Genomic DNA, 12,648 nt, shown 5'->3' on the forward strand with positions numbered 1-12,648 from the left:
CCAAAATAATGCAAGACTTAGTTGAGCGATGAAATGATGGGTAATGACTAAGATAAGATAAGCACAACAGTGATGCTTGTTTGGGACAAATACAATTTCAAACCAAACACAGTATAACAGGATATTCTGAATTTTATTTTGGTAGTATCAATAAGCCAAAACACTGGTTTTGCAGCACAACAATCCGTCTTAAAAAAAAAAAAAAAAAAAAAAAAAGGAAAACACACACAAATAACTATCAAGCTCATCATGTTACCTAATAAATATAAAACTGATAATGATTCACTATAAAATATTGCTTCTATGATCTATATCTCCTCCTAAACTCCACAGCTTGAGGATACGAGCAGTGAGAGAGCTGGTTATAGTGGTTAGCGTCCACCAGGTCACAGGTTGTGTGCCTGACAGATATTCAGAGAGTCCCTCAGCATCAGGTCACGCAGACGCCACAGTGCATCCACCATGGTGGTATGGGCTCCTTTGCTCTTGAGCCAGTGAGCTGGCAGCCGGCTCTCCTGCTCTTTGGTCAGATGAGCATCACGCCTTTGAGCTGTTGTGAAAACAAGATTTTTGATTAAGTTCTGACTTAATAAATGAATAATGTTTACTTTTGTGTATCTCGCTCTCTTTTTTAAAGGCAAACTAAAAAGGAGGCACTTGAGCTGAACAATGTGCCTTTGAAAATGACAATTTATGCTTAAAAAGAAATGAATGCAGGTCTTTCCAGATGTATTTTTCTACTTAAACAAACCTGCTTCTCTTATTTTCATACTCATACATTTTTCATTTAGTTATCACATTTCCATTAACAGCAAACATTTCTAAATCAACCTACTTGTCTTGACCTAAAACAGGGTTTAATAATGTCTTAATAGCTGGGCCATTAGAAGTTAGTAAGTTCATTTCATAGAAAAAAGATTTACGAGAGGCATACTGTCAGACCTAATCATATAATGTGGGAGAAACCTGTGGTATAATATGATGTTACTGTACTGTCGATATTGTGACCACAATAACCCTTCTACACACCACCAAGATGACAAGTAAAATAACTCCACCTTTGAGCATTTGGTCCCACTTGCTGACAGTGCTAGACTCTGCATTCAAGCCCTCAATGTACTTCAGGTAGGCCTCTGAGTGGAGCACCCTCTGGGTCTTTGGTGGTGGAGCCACAAACATGGGAGTGGTGGGCTGCAAGTGTGAGGGCTGGCTCTGTCCTGGATATGGTGGAGGAGCATGCGATCCTGGACTGAACATCCCAGGCTGAAGTCGAACAATGACATGCGGATAATATGTGGAACAGTGAGTTACATGTAATCAATACATATGTTACATATAATAACAAGCCATGAGGAGTTTTCTAATTTATACATTTTGATCCTATGTTGTAATTTATAATAATTATATAATTTATCTTATGATCATAAATTATGTGCAAGTAACAAAATTATTAGCAATATTTGAAACCAGAATTTTGTTTTTTTGTTTTTTTTTTCATTTAAGTCAGGAGTATTTTCTGAAATGGGGCTCACCTGCTGTATAAAGTTTCCTGGTGCAGGACTTCCATTCATTCCAGCTCCCATCACACCTGTTAAATGACAATATTTTGTTTCTGTGCATTTTGCACTGTGATAAAACTCAAGCTGGCCTGCTTTAAGCTGACAATGACATAGAAAAGTTAGTTTTTGAAAATCAGTTGAAAGTTAGTTGTTTGGTTTGTTCACATGCATTATAATGAGTGAATGTGTATGTGGATGCTGTATATTTTAGATGTGGAATGTGAGTACACCCTGAGAGAAGTTGTTGGAGACAAGAGAGCTTTGACAGTTTGCTGAGTACATCAGGCTGTGCAGCCTGTGGACCAGGTAAACCCCTCCAGCAGGAGAGACACGACTGGATGTGACTGAGCAGGTGTGGCTAGGACAGTGGCCCTTACCCTGATGAAGCATGCCAGGGTACCCAGGCATACTTTGCTGGAGATGGTGAGGAGGCAGGTGGGCCCCCCCTGTAGGGTGAGGTGGCATTGGGGCCACACTCAACAAGCCCTCATGGGGGCCCTGCATGGGTATGTAAGGTGGCCCATAAGCTCCCATCATGCCTTGCGGAAGAGGGTGAGGAGAGGACAACAACATATCCATGCATAAGTACATGCAGCTGACTCTAAAATAACATGCACTACTACTGCACACAGTGGCCCCTTTCGCACATGCAAGGCCTAAAATACTCAGGCAATTTTCAGCACCTGAATCTATTTTTTGCTTGCTCAGGGCAGGTTAAATGTCTATAAATGTGTAAATGCAACTCTAATGGTAACAGAAACATCAATGTAAAGCTTGCAAAATGTTAAAATATTCTTATTTAAGTAAGGGTTTTACATAGTAATCCAGCTAACCAAATATATTTAACTGTGATATAATTTTGGATAAGATTTAAATCAGTCTTTGGGGTAGACTCTTAGCATAAAGAATGGCCATCTTCTGCTGTCTACTTTTTTCCCCCAACTTTTCTGTCGTCCAGCTGTGCTGACCAAAAGAAAAGAAAATCTTTCTATCCTGGCTGATTGTGCCAAATTATAGGACTAGGACTAGACAGTGAATTTTGCATTATTAGAGAACAATGTGTGGATAATGAAAATCACTGTCATCAGGTGATGTCAAAGGTTCAGTGTGCAAAAGGGGCAGGCAATACAAATGGGTCTAAGAATGTTAGAAGCCTAAAAGTTAAATGAAATATTTAAAAAAAATGTTCATGGTTAAAAGTCAATCATGCAGTCAATGTCATGCAATTTCAGATACGAAGCTTGTGATGATAAAACTAAACATAAAACAATGTAAATCATCAGCAAAAGAAGAAAAATGTTGCTTTGAGAATGCAGTTATTGTTATAATTTCGTGAGAGAATTACGGTTTTAAACAGTCCAGCCTCATTTTCCTGCTGCCTTGTTGTCAAACACTCGTGCTGCCTCTTAGAGGGGTTACCTGACACAGGTGACATGGTCTGGTTTATCATTCCCATAGTGCTAGGCGAAGGCACCACCCCCATCAGTGCCCCTACGGGGGTACCTGCTCTAGGGGATGCTTGCTTCTGAGGTGGTCTCTCACGATCTTGTTGCTCGACTATTTTGGCTGCACGTTCTGGAAGAAAAGAAGAAAAGGTCTCTGTCTATACTTGAGTTCACATTTAAGAATTTTCCACACATTGCTTCTTCTCACCTTCATACTCTGTTTTCTTTGGAGCCTCAAGGTTCCTCCACTCGGTGCCCACAAGGCGACTCAGCTCACCAAAGGAGTAGTCTGGGTGTCGAGCTTTGATCACAGCTCGCATTTCACTGCTGAACAAGATATAACCACTCATATTCATCTTCCTCTTGGCCCCTTCCTTCTTCGATAAACCCTTCACCTTAGGAGTGGACTTCATGGGAAACAAACGAACAAACAAACAAAAAAAGTTAAAAATAAAGTTAAAAAGTTAAAAACAAAACACTAGCGTGTTAATTTTAATATTACTAATAGGCGTTAGAAGTATTTGGATATAAGATTTGGACTTCTTGGGTTAAGGTCTTGAGTACCTGAGAAGGTATGTACGGCATGATGTCCATATCGCTCGCAAGTGGAGTTTGCATTTGAGGCATAGAGGGCGTCTCAGGAGCCTCCTCCTCTTCATCCATATCTTCCATATCGTCATCTGCATCCTCCATATCTGCCAGTTTAACCTCAAGCTCATCTATCTTCTTGTCCAAAAATGGTGACGCTTCCTTCTGTGGCACTATCAGTTTCCTACATAAGATACCAGCACAAGAAAACACAAGTCAAAATCCCAAGCAGGCAAGAAATTGTATAGCTCCAAATTAGAGCTGGTGCTCTGTTTGAGTAACCAACCTGAAATAGTAGACCTCATCCTCCACCACTTTGGAAGAGTACGAGAAGCGTTTCAGACCCTTGAATTTTTTCATCTGTTTCTCTGCTTCAATGTAGCGGCTCTCACACAACAGGACATCCTCTTCTGAAAACTCGGTCGGCCTGCATGACAGGTAGTCCTTAAAAGAGGACACCACACATTTGCCTGGAGAGCAGACAGGAACGATATAGGATTGATGATGAAAAACTTAGGTCCAAATTCACCCAAGCAAAATGAGGGCAGAAAGCCTCACATGTAAAATGTGTATCCATAATGTCAAATTTGAGAAATGGCAAGGGACACGAACAGTTTGACATTTTAGGGAAAAATGCTTATTCGCGTTCTGGCGGACAGTTGTAGCACTTGCCCAGTCATAGCTGTTTAAATGCCTAATTATACTTTCTACACATTTAAAAAAACAGAGAAGACATATACATTTTACTTAATGAGTGTCTGAGGTGCTGGGAGCCAGATTTTGGCTCAGCTGGAAAGAGCAAGGCAAGCCATTTTGCTGTTCACAAAGTTTGTGTGTGCTAAGCTAACTGGATGCGGCCTCATATTTCACAAATCGATATTGAGGCCGGTATTAATCTTCTTATCTAACACGCTCCCAGAAATCAAATAAGCTTATTTCTATTTCTCTAAGTGAAAAGGATAAACAGGTTCACTGTCATGTATGAACACAAGTTCTGGGAAGTTATCGAAACAGTACCTATGACACAGGTCATGGGCAAAGTCTCCTCCAGATGGCTCAGAAACACTTCCCTCTTGTAGAACATCTTTGTGGGTTCATGCTCTGTCTCCTCAGGATGAATGAAGATAGGCCCAAAGAAGAAAGTAATTCCATTCTGCAGCCACAGCTTTTCTATCCTGCAGCCCAGGATCACCAATCATTAATAACTCGGTAAAAACCACAAAGCACTACTGTCACATCAAGCAGGATGCTTTCTTCAACCACAGAGCAAAATAAACTCTTACTCACCTGGCAACCCGTGACTTAGACAGACCATGTGACTGGATGTAAACACAGTCTCCCACTTTAAACCACACATTGTTGCAGCGTAACTGTTCATAGTACTGACAGCCGGGCTCAGCTCCACTCATCTCCATAGGGACATCCTCTTTCTCCTAAATGAACAGGTATGTACACACAGAGGGCTCAGGTGATTGTTTATATTGTGACAAACAACCTTTAATACTTGGAAATAACTACTCCTTTGCCACCCAGCTAAACCTTGTCAGGACATGCTTGCTACCACTCTGTCAGTTAATTAATCCCCTGCAGTAAAGGCCTTGCTTGGCGACAATATACTTTTTCAATGAGACAAAGACTCAAGCCTTATCCATTACACTGAATTCTGGAGGCCTTGTGGGATTAGGCCATAAAAGTAGGTCAGTACTGAAGTCTTGTTTACCCCCATTCTGTACCTTTCATTTGTTTTTATTGTGTCCTTTTATTTGCTTCTACAATGCCCCAGTTTTTATAAAAGGAAAGTTAAAAGGCGGCACACAAGATCATAAGCAGCTCAGAAAATAAGGCCTTATTAAAAAAACCAAAATTTTATATTGGGGAAAAAAAACGCATTTCCAAACCTTAAAAAAAACAACAACACACAAACAAACAAAAAAAAAGAAACACAGTCACCTCACCTTGTCCACAAAACTGCCACCGTCTGTATATGAAAGTGTTAGTTTGTCCTGGTCAGGTTTGGCAAACATGGAAGCAACACGAACAACTGGCAGCGGCACGTCCCGGGGGACCAGTTTCACAGAGCTCACAGGCATGGCCCAGATCTTGATCTTCTTGAATGACTTGGTCCTGGCAGCATAGCGGGTTTCACAGACGTACACATCCTCGGCTCCATAGCCCTCCGGTTGCATTTTGAAATAATCCTACAGAAACCGGAAAAAAGCCTTAATCTGGTAAACATATTGTTATGTTGAATTAAACACATTAAACATTTTTTTCTTTCTTTTTTCTTCTTACCTTCACAAACATGACCACACATTTGCCAAGAACTTTACTGATAGACACTTTGTTATAGTAGTCGCTCTTGAAGACCTCCTTTTCCAGGAACTTGCGTGTTGCTAGGTGGAAAGTTTCACTTGGTCTGTAGAACCAGCAGCCATAGAGCCACTTCTCACCTTCACACATGTTCAAGACAAAAACATTAACTTGTGGAAAAAGAAAAATAATAAACAAACCTTTACTGTCACAATTTCAGCTTAGTGATTATAACTACGGTGTGTCAAAGAAGTACATTTCCTGTTAATGACCTTAAGGTAGTTGTGTAACCCAATATATAAATTGTGGCCAATTCATGTTTTTTCCCCACCCAAAACGTAATTAGTGTATTACCTGCTTCATCCTCCCACAGTCGTTCAATACAGACAATATGTGGCTTCAGGTTTGGCTCAGAAGGCTCCACATAGACAAAGTCCCCCACATGGTAGGTGTTGTTTTCAAAGCTGCAGTCCTGACTATACACTCGCTCCGTCTCAGACTCTGACTGCCATGCCTCCCGCGGCAGGTCCTCGGTTTTCCCACCTTCTTTAGGCGAGAGAAATACAACGATTTCAAATTAATATGTCAACATTTTAAGACATCCTGCGTATTATGCCAAAGGTTCACACACACACACCTTTGTTTCCCCCCTCCTCCTCTGTCTTTTGTTTGTCCTCCTCAATCTCTTTGGGAATTTTCTCCCTCTTTTCTTGTTCCACATCACTGTGGAGGTGTTTTGTCGTGTAGTTGAGAGCAGAAGACAGTAGAATCTCTCCATTCTTGCAAAGCTCATCCCTGATCTTAATGAAAAACTGTTGTAGTTCCACTGCATCGTCAAATATCTCTGAATCAGTTCTGCAGATACATAAAAAGATGTTAAAAAAAACACTTTTGTCTGTTTGGTCATTGGAAAATAAGCCCAGATTCAAAATGCATTCCATAAACAAAAAAAAGGAATACTCCACAGTTTTAGCTGAGTGTGTGAACATTTCCTACAAATTAAATGATTATCCATGACACTGAGACATAAGCAAACACTTTATTTTGACTCTGATAACCACATGTCAGCCTTTTCAAGATAAGTACCTGTTTAGCCTCCTTGCCTTCTCCAGCACTTCAAACATATGTTCCTGAAAGACGTCCAGTCTCCTGTAGCGGCCACGTTCCACGTTCATCCTGATGACATCAAAATTAAGTGGTGGCTTCTCAGGGGCAGCCGGATCCACAGCAGGAATCTCAGCAAGCGAGTCACTGTAGCATCGGCCCTCTTCATCCTGGTGGCCCAGCACTGACACAAACAGGTTCCTGATGAGCTCTCGCACCAAAGGTCCCACAGCAGGAGGCCCAGAGTCCTCGCCTCCCTCTTGTTGCTTGCGTGTTTCCAGCAGCACCCGGTGCAACACTAGAGCATCGCGATAGATCAGAGACTCTGGTTCATTGTACATGCACGCATTGTTGAACATGAGAGCAAAATCCTCCACCAGGGCTTCGACATCCTGGTAACGGCCAGCTGCCATATGGCTTCGCAGGCGCTCCATATCGATGGGTTTCTTGATTGTAGCGTAGTAGTCAGGCAACTCAGAACGAGATGGCAGGCGGAGAAAGATTGTGCTTAGACGCCGACCTCGACGGTCCGTGAAGTTTCGTACGGCATCGTACAGCTCATTTAACTTCTGCTGGAGTGGAGTGAGGTATTTGGACTTCTTTGGAGAAACACCGCTCTTTCCTGAGCAAAAAAACAAAACAAAACACACACAAAAATCACACAAAATCTATTATGGTGCCAGACAAAAGATCATTGTGTCATCAAATAAAGTATTTCTCCTTGTGAGGAACATAAAATATTCCCTGCAAATACTTTGTGCTTATGTTTAAAAGGTTGACAGGATGACCTGACAGTGGCACAAAAAAAAGAGTCAGTCGGTTCTCAAGTCAACAGGTTTCTTCTTAACGGCAGGGCAGTCAGAGCCACCACACAGCATTGCAAGCAGGATTCATTTAATTTGGTGGATTACTAAAGAATATCAATAGGCAGGTGTTTACTGTGAGTTACCTAGCACTGATTTGTTTGTTAGTTTTTTTTAATACCACAATGAAATGAATGAAATCCTATGGATGCCTCAAAAGTTAGAAAAATCTACAAGGTTGTGGTATGTTTTAGAAGATCAAACTCACTTAGTTTGAGTTTGGGAGATCCCACATCATCTTCTTCAGGCGGAGCTCCCAACTCCTTTCGTTTGTCCTTCAGTATCTTCTCCAGAATATCAGCATCATTATACACCTATGTTACACCCCCACCCCCAAATATATAGTGTTAGAAAAAATATCTCATGCCAAGATGGCCTGGTATTCAATAAGAGCAAAGATTAAAACTAAATACTTTCTACGCAATTCATTAACTACCTGAGAACCCTCCTCATTGTAATGCCGGGCATTACGGAACATGAGCTTCATGTCATCCATCAGAGCTTCTTCTGTGGTGTAGCGTTCATTGCGGACATTGTGCTCAATAGTCTTGAGGTCCATCGGTTCAAGGATGACTTTGTAATAGTCAGGGTAGTCCTTCTTGGATGGTTTGACCATAAACAAATCACAAAGACGGCGACTGGTGCCCGCTTCTCTGGCCTCAGTCACAGCGGCATACAAAGTTTTCATTCGGTTCTTCTTAACATTTTTCTTGTGGCTTAAAAAGAATAAAAGCAGAATATAAATGAGTTTGGATGACAACAATGAGACACCAAAGAAGCCTCCATAAGTGATGTGCTTAACGTACAAATTACAGATTTTTCATGTTTAAGAGAAACAGCAGTGGATATACAGTCAAAGAACAACAAATTTACCTTTTCCTCTTGGTGCTCCCTGCATCAGATGACAGGATGCTGTCTCCATCCTCATCATCTCTTCTCAGAAGTTCCCTCTTTTTGGCCTATACAGACAGATGGTTCATTACCTCAATGGGCAATTACTGTCACTGGGCTATTTCTGCAAGATGCTTCATCGCCCATTTAACATTGTATCTATTTGATTTTTTATTCTTGGCTGAACTGGAGTGAAAACATCCTGCAGCATAACGTGATTTAAAAACAGGAAGCAGATGTCCTTACCTGCATGATCTGCTGAAGCCTAAAGGCCCGTTTGTAAATGCTTGAGTTAGGCATGTTGTAGCGCTTTGCATTCTCAAACATCAGAGCAAGGTCAGCATCCATCTGTTCCACACTTTCATATTCACCATTCTTCATCTTCGCCCTAGAAAATACATTTTTAAAAAAAAGTTTATTATGGCTAATCAATCAATTTCCTTTCGAAACTGTAATTTGTTGGTAACCACGCCAGCATTTGTAATCAAACATTACAAAAATAAATAAAGCCTATCACTGATCTGCCATTCAATCACCATGATTTCAACTGAATGTACCATTTGATGATTCCTTACCTGATCTGCTGCAGAGCAATGGGCTGTTTGATCTGCTGATAGTAGTCGGGATATTCTCTACGAGAGGGCAAGTGCTGGAAAGGCTCAGATAGGACCTGGCCCTGGTTGTTCCTGGCACCCCTCACAGCTTCATACAGCTGGAAGATCGGATTGCTCATTTCCATACTGGAACTCTGACTCTCAGCCTCTGACTCTCCTTCATCATAACACACAGAGCCTGCAAACATATATATGGAAAACTGTGGGATTGTTTTCCAACACCAACACAAGGTAGACTTTCCGGCTGCCTAAAGCACTGATACTTACCAGAGAGCACGGGGTCGTCCTCACTCTCTGAGCCGTAATGAAGAGTTCCGCCTACACCTTGGCCAGACTTACGATTTCTGAACAGTAAGAGTAAAGACAAAAGACACACAACATTTAGATCTTGAAAGAATCTGTGACCTGTCAGGGAGTTAGTTGCTGATTTGCATAGGAGGAAAAAAAGAACATACACTATAAACTAAGAAATTGTGGTTAAATACCTGATGCGAAGACTAGATTTAGTGGGTTCAGAATGTTCAAGTTCAGTCTTCCTCTGGGCAAAGACTTTCTTTATGGTGTTTGCATCCTATACAAGAGAGAAAAAATGTTAAAATTTGGCAGATTACATCTTAATAAAAATAAAAGAAGATGAAGAAGAAAAAAAGAGTTTACCTTGAAAACCTGAGATCCTGGTTCATTGTATGTTTTGGCATTTTTGGTCATCAGATCAATGTCCTTAGCCATAGCATTGACACTTTTATAGTATCCAATCTATGCAAATAACACAAATCAGTGTTGATGACAATAAAACATCACAAAGTTTGATGCACAACAAAGAAATCAGTCCGTAAATTGATGGATTACCTGTATTCTCTGAGCGATCGTTCTCAGATCTATTGGCTCCTTTATAATGGCATAGTAGTCTGGGTAATGCTGGGAAAGACAGACGGGCCTGTAAATGTCAACAATGTGGAACAATTTCAGGGCCATCATTTGAAGTCCCATAAGTATTCAAGGACTTACCACTTTGGAAGGCAATTTCTGGAACAGTTCACTGACCAGACGTCCTGAGGGATCAGTGTGTGACACTACAGCCTCCAAGAGTTGCTCCAATACCTCCTTCAAACTACCACTTGAGGTCTTAAAGATAACATATAAGTTAGTTCTTCTGTAGGTAGAACTGTGTCAATTGATGAATGGATATTGACAACTGAATGGATGACTAATTTTTCCTATGCTGATATCAAGGTGATTTTACTTCACTATCAGAACTACGATGTTCTCAAAATCAGCTCTAGAATACACATATGATTACGCATCACTCACGACCACAGCAAACCACCAACAAGGCACACACAGTTTTAAGACACCAACCCTTTTCAACGATGTTGTGAAAATCATAACATACAGTCACACAAGCAGGCAGGGCAACCCAAAGATACATCTAATGAGAAAAATAAAATTACCTCATCTTCAGGTGAAATTCCTGAATTATCCATTATATCATCACCGTCTTCATCATCCTCATCTCCATCTCCAGGTTGCACAAACTCAGCCCTGGTTTGCAAATAAACCTGCCACAGCCTGCATGCAGCTTGATATTCCTCACTGTCACTCTGAAATGTTGAACACGAAAAGGGATGCAAAGTTATCATGGGAATATGGAGACCAGACTTAAAGCTAATGATCTCTGAAAATAAGACTTAACAGATAATTGTCCTGTTACTTTATATTACATGACAGATATACTGTACAAGTACTGTGCCCCCTACCTTGTAGAATGATTTGGCATTGTTGAACATGAGCTGGAAGTCTGCAGTAATCTGCTCCACATCAGTATAATCTTCTGACTTCAGTTTATACTGAATTTTTGTCATATCAATTGGCTGGGACACCACTTCATAATAATCTGGCTGATTCCTGAAAAAGTACAACACCAGAGATCACTATAATATCCTTATGTCTGAAAGTACTACCCAACACAGCACACTGATCGATCAGTGTGCCAAATTTAAAATAACACTTGCACAGTTTGTGGTGTTTGGTCTCCACATTATCAGTAAGAAATAACTTGGAGAGGTCGACAAACACATTTTCCAGTACTGCAAAGCTTTGCTCTGGCCTTTATGCCACTATACCTTCTCTTTGGTACCCTTAGGAAAACTTCACAAAGTTGCCTCCCTTGTTCATCCTTGTGGTCCTTAACAGCATTGAACAACTCATGGCACACTGCAATCTGTAAAAAACAAGTGCCGTTAATCAAAGTCCTAAAACTTGTTTAGATGTTTAATATGCGCACAAATTTACCGTATCTACAGGAGGAACATTGGAGAGTCTTTTTCGTTTTCTGCCACTTCCAGGAGTAGAGGAGGAGATCTCATCAATGTCACCCCCTCCACTCACACTACTGGAGGGTGAAGTGGCTCTTCTCCTCTTGGAACTCGCTGACATCGCTGACAACAGGCTAGCCCGCTAGCTACAAAACAAAAGATGATACACTTCCTGTTAATGTTGGCCCGATTAAAATGCAATTAACTCAACTTAAAGTGGATATCGCTCGTCCATCGCGCCATTCACAAGGCTGAAACAGAAACACGACCAAACTCAATCTGTTAGCATTAGCACCGCTTGCATGTATGAAACAAAGCAAACAGACGAGCGACTGTTAGCATGTTATCATGTCTTGCCGCTCTCCTAACAGCACAGCAAAGCTAGAATATTTATTATTTATAGTCCCCGGAAAACACACACAAGATGGGATAAATAAACACAGAAATAAATTGACATTCAAAACCAAAGCTCACCCAAAACGCAGCAAAGTTTGCCGTAGTTCCCTGAGCAAAATTGTTCAACGGCTAGCTGGCTAGCTTGTGTTGTTTGAAAACTCCTGCCCGGAAGTTGAGTTTGTATTGTGTTTTGTGTAGATAAGGAAAGCGCCAACTGGGATAGTGCCTCCCCCTACAGTCTGGGAATAGTAACGCACCCAACTATGCTACACCAAGTGCATGTGAAACAATATGCACAAATGTTTTATTGTGTAATATTAGTCGATTTACAACAGCAATGTGAGTTTGCTTTGGCAGAATTAACAACTGGCCTGTTGAACCATATAACACTATAGACCAAAGCAACAAGAAAAATAACAGTCTTTATTTTATTTCACAAAAGCAAGTTTACAAAGTGCCTTGCAAAGTGTAAAATACTTTTCTAAGATTAACATGCAAGTAAGATTAAGATTAAAATGCAAGATTAAGATTAAGCAAAAGGGAATTTATAAAGAAAAATAAAC

General features: G+C 40.8%; 1 protein-coding gene across 4 annotated transcripts; it reads right to left on the reverse strand.

Moving 5' to 3' along the window:
• Nucleotides 1-114: 114 nt before the first annotated feature.
• On the reverse strand, nt 115-12,322 carry pbrm1l (polybromo 1, like). Of its 4 annotated transcripts, none has more exons than XM_046383527.1 (30): nt 12,164-12,322; nt 11,667-11,835; nt 11,498-11,595; nt 11,132-11,279; nt 10,826-10,975; nt 10,383-10,499; nt 10,224-10,292; nt 10,032-10,130; nt 9,860-9,945; nt 9,642-9,718; nt 9,336-9,552; nt 9,007-9,148; nt 8,743-8,828; nt 8,306-8,585; nt 8,078-8,183; nt 6,989-7,628; nt 6,540-6,757; nt 6,257-6,445; nt 5,885-6,042; nt 5,548-5,790; nt 4,880-5,025; nt 4,610-4,767; nt 3,879-4,062; nt 3,569-3,776; nt 3,213-3,411; nt 2,979-3,134; nt 1,937-2,098; nt 1,533-1,588; nt 1,059-1,263; nt 115-550 (listed from the first exon to the last, which is right to left on the reverse strand). In XM_046383527.1, exons 2-30 carry the CDS (start codon nt 11,808-11,810, stop codon nt 387-389), a joined length of 4,905 nt encoding a protein of 1,634 aa, XP_046239483.1. In that variant the 5' UTR covers nt 11,811-11,835; nt 12,164-12,322; the 3' UTR covers nt 115-386. The 4 variants fall into 4 exon arrangements, with proteins under 4 accessions (XP_046239483.1, XP_046239484.1, XP_046239482.1 ...); XM_046383528.1 differs by having other exon boundaries at nt 3,063-3,134; nt 6,257-6,448; XM_046383526.1 differs by having other exon boundaries at nt 6,257-6,448.
• Between the last annotated feature and the right edge of the window lie 326 nt (nt 12,323-12,648).

The sequence above is a fragment of the Scatophagus argus genome, chromosome 3 (genome assembly GCF_020382885.2).
Source record: "Scatophagus argus isolate fScaArg1 chromosome 3, fScaArg1.pri, whole genome shotgun sequence".
NCBI classification, from domain to species: Eukaryota; Metazoa; Chordata; class Actinopteri; family Scatophagidae; genus Scatophagus; species Scatophagus argus.

Excerpts from the sequence above, each read along its gene's own strand:
- pbrm1l (XM_046383526.1), bottom strand. The coding sequence starts at position 11,810 with ATGTCAGCGAGTTCCAAGAGGAGAAGAGCCACTTCACCCTCCAGTAGT. Across the intron at positions 3,777-3,878 it reads GATGAGGTCTACTATTTCAG|GAAACTGATAGTGCCACAGA; the intron begins GTTGGTTACTCA and ends TATCTTATGTAG. Across the intron at positions 1,264-1,532 it reads CAGGAAACTTTATACAGCAG|CCTGGGATGTTCAGTCCAGG; the intron begins GTGAGCCCCATT and ends GTTCGACTTCAG.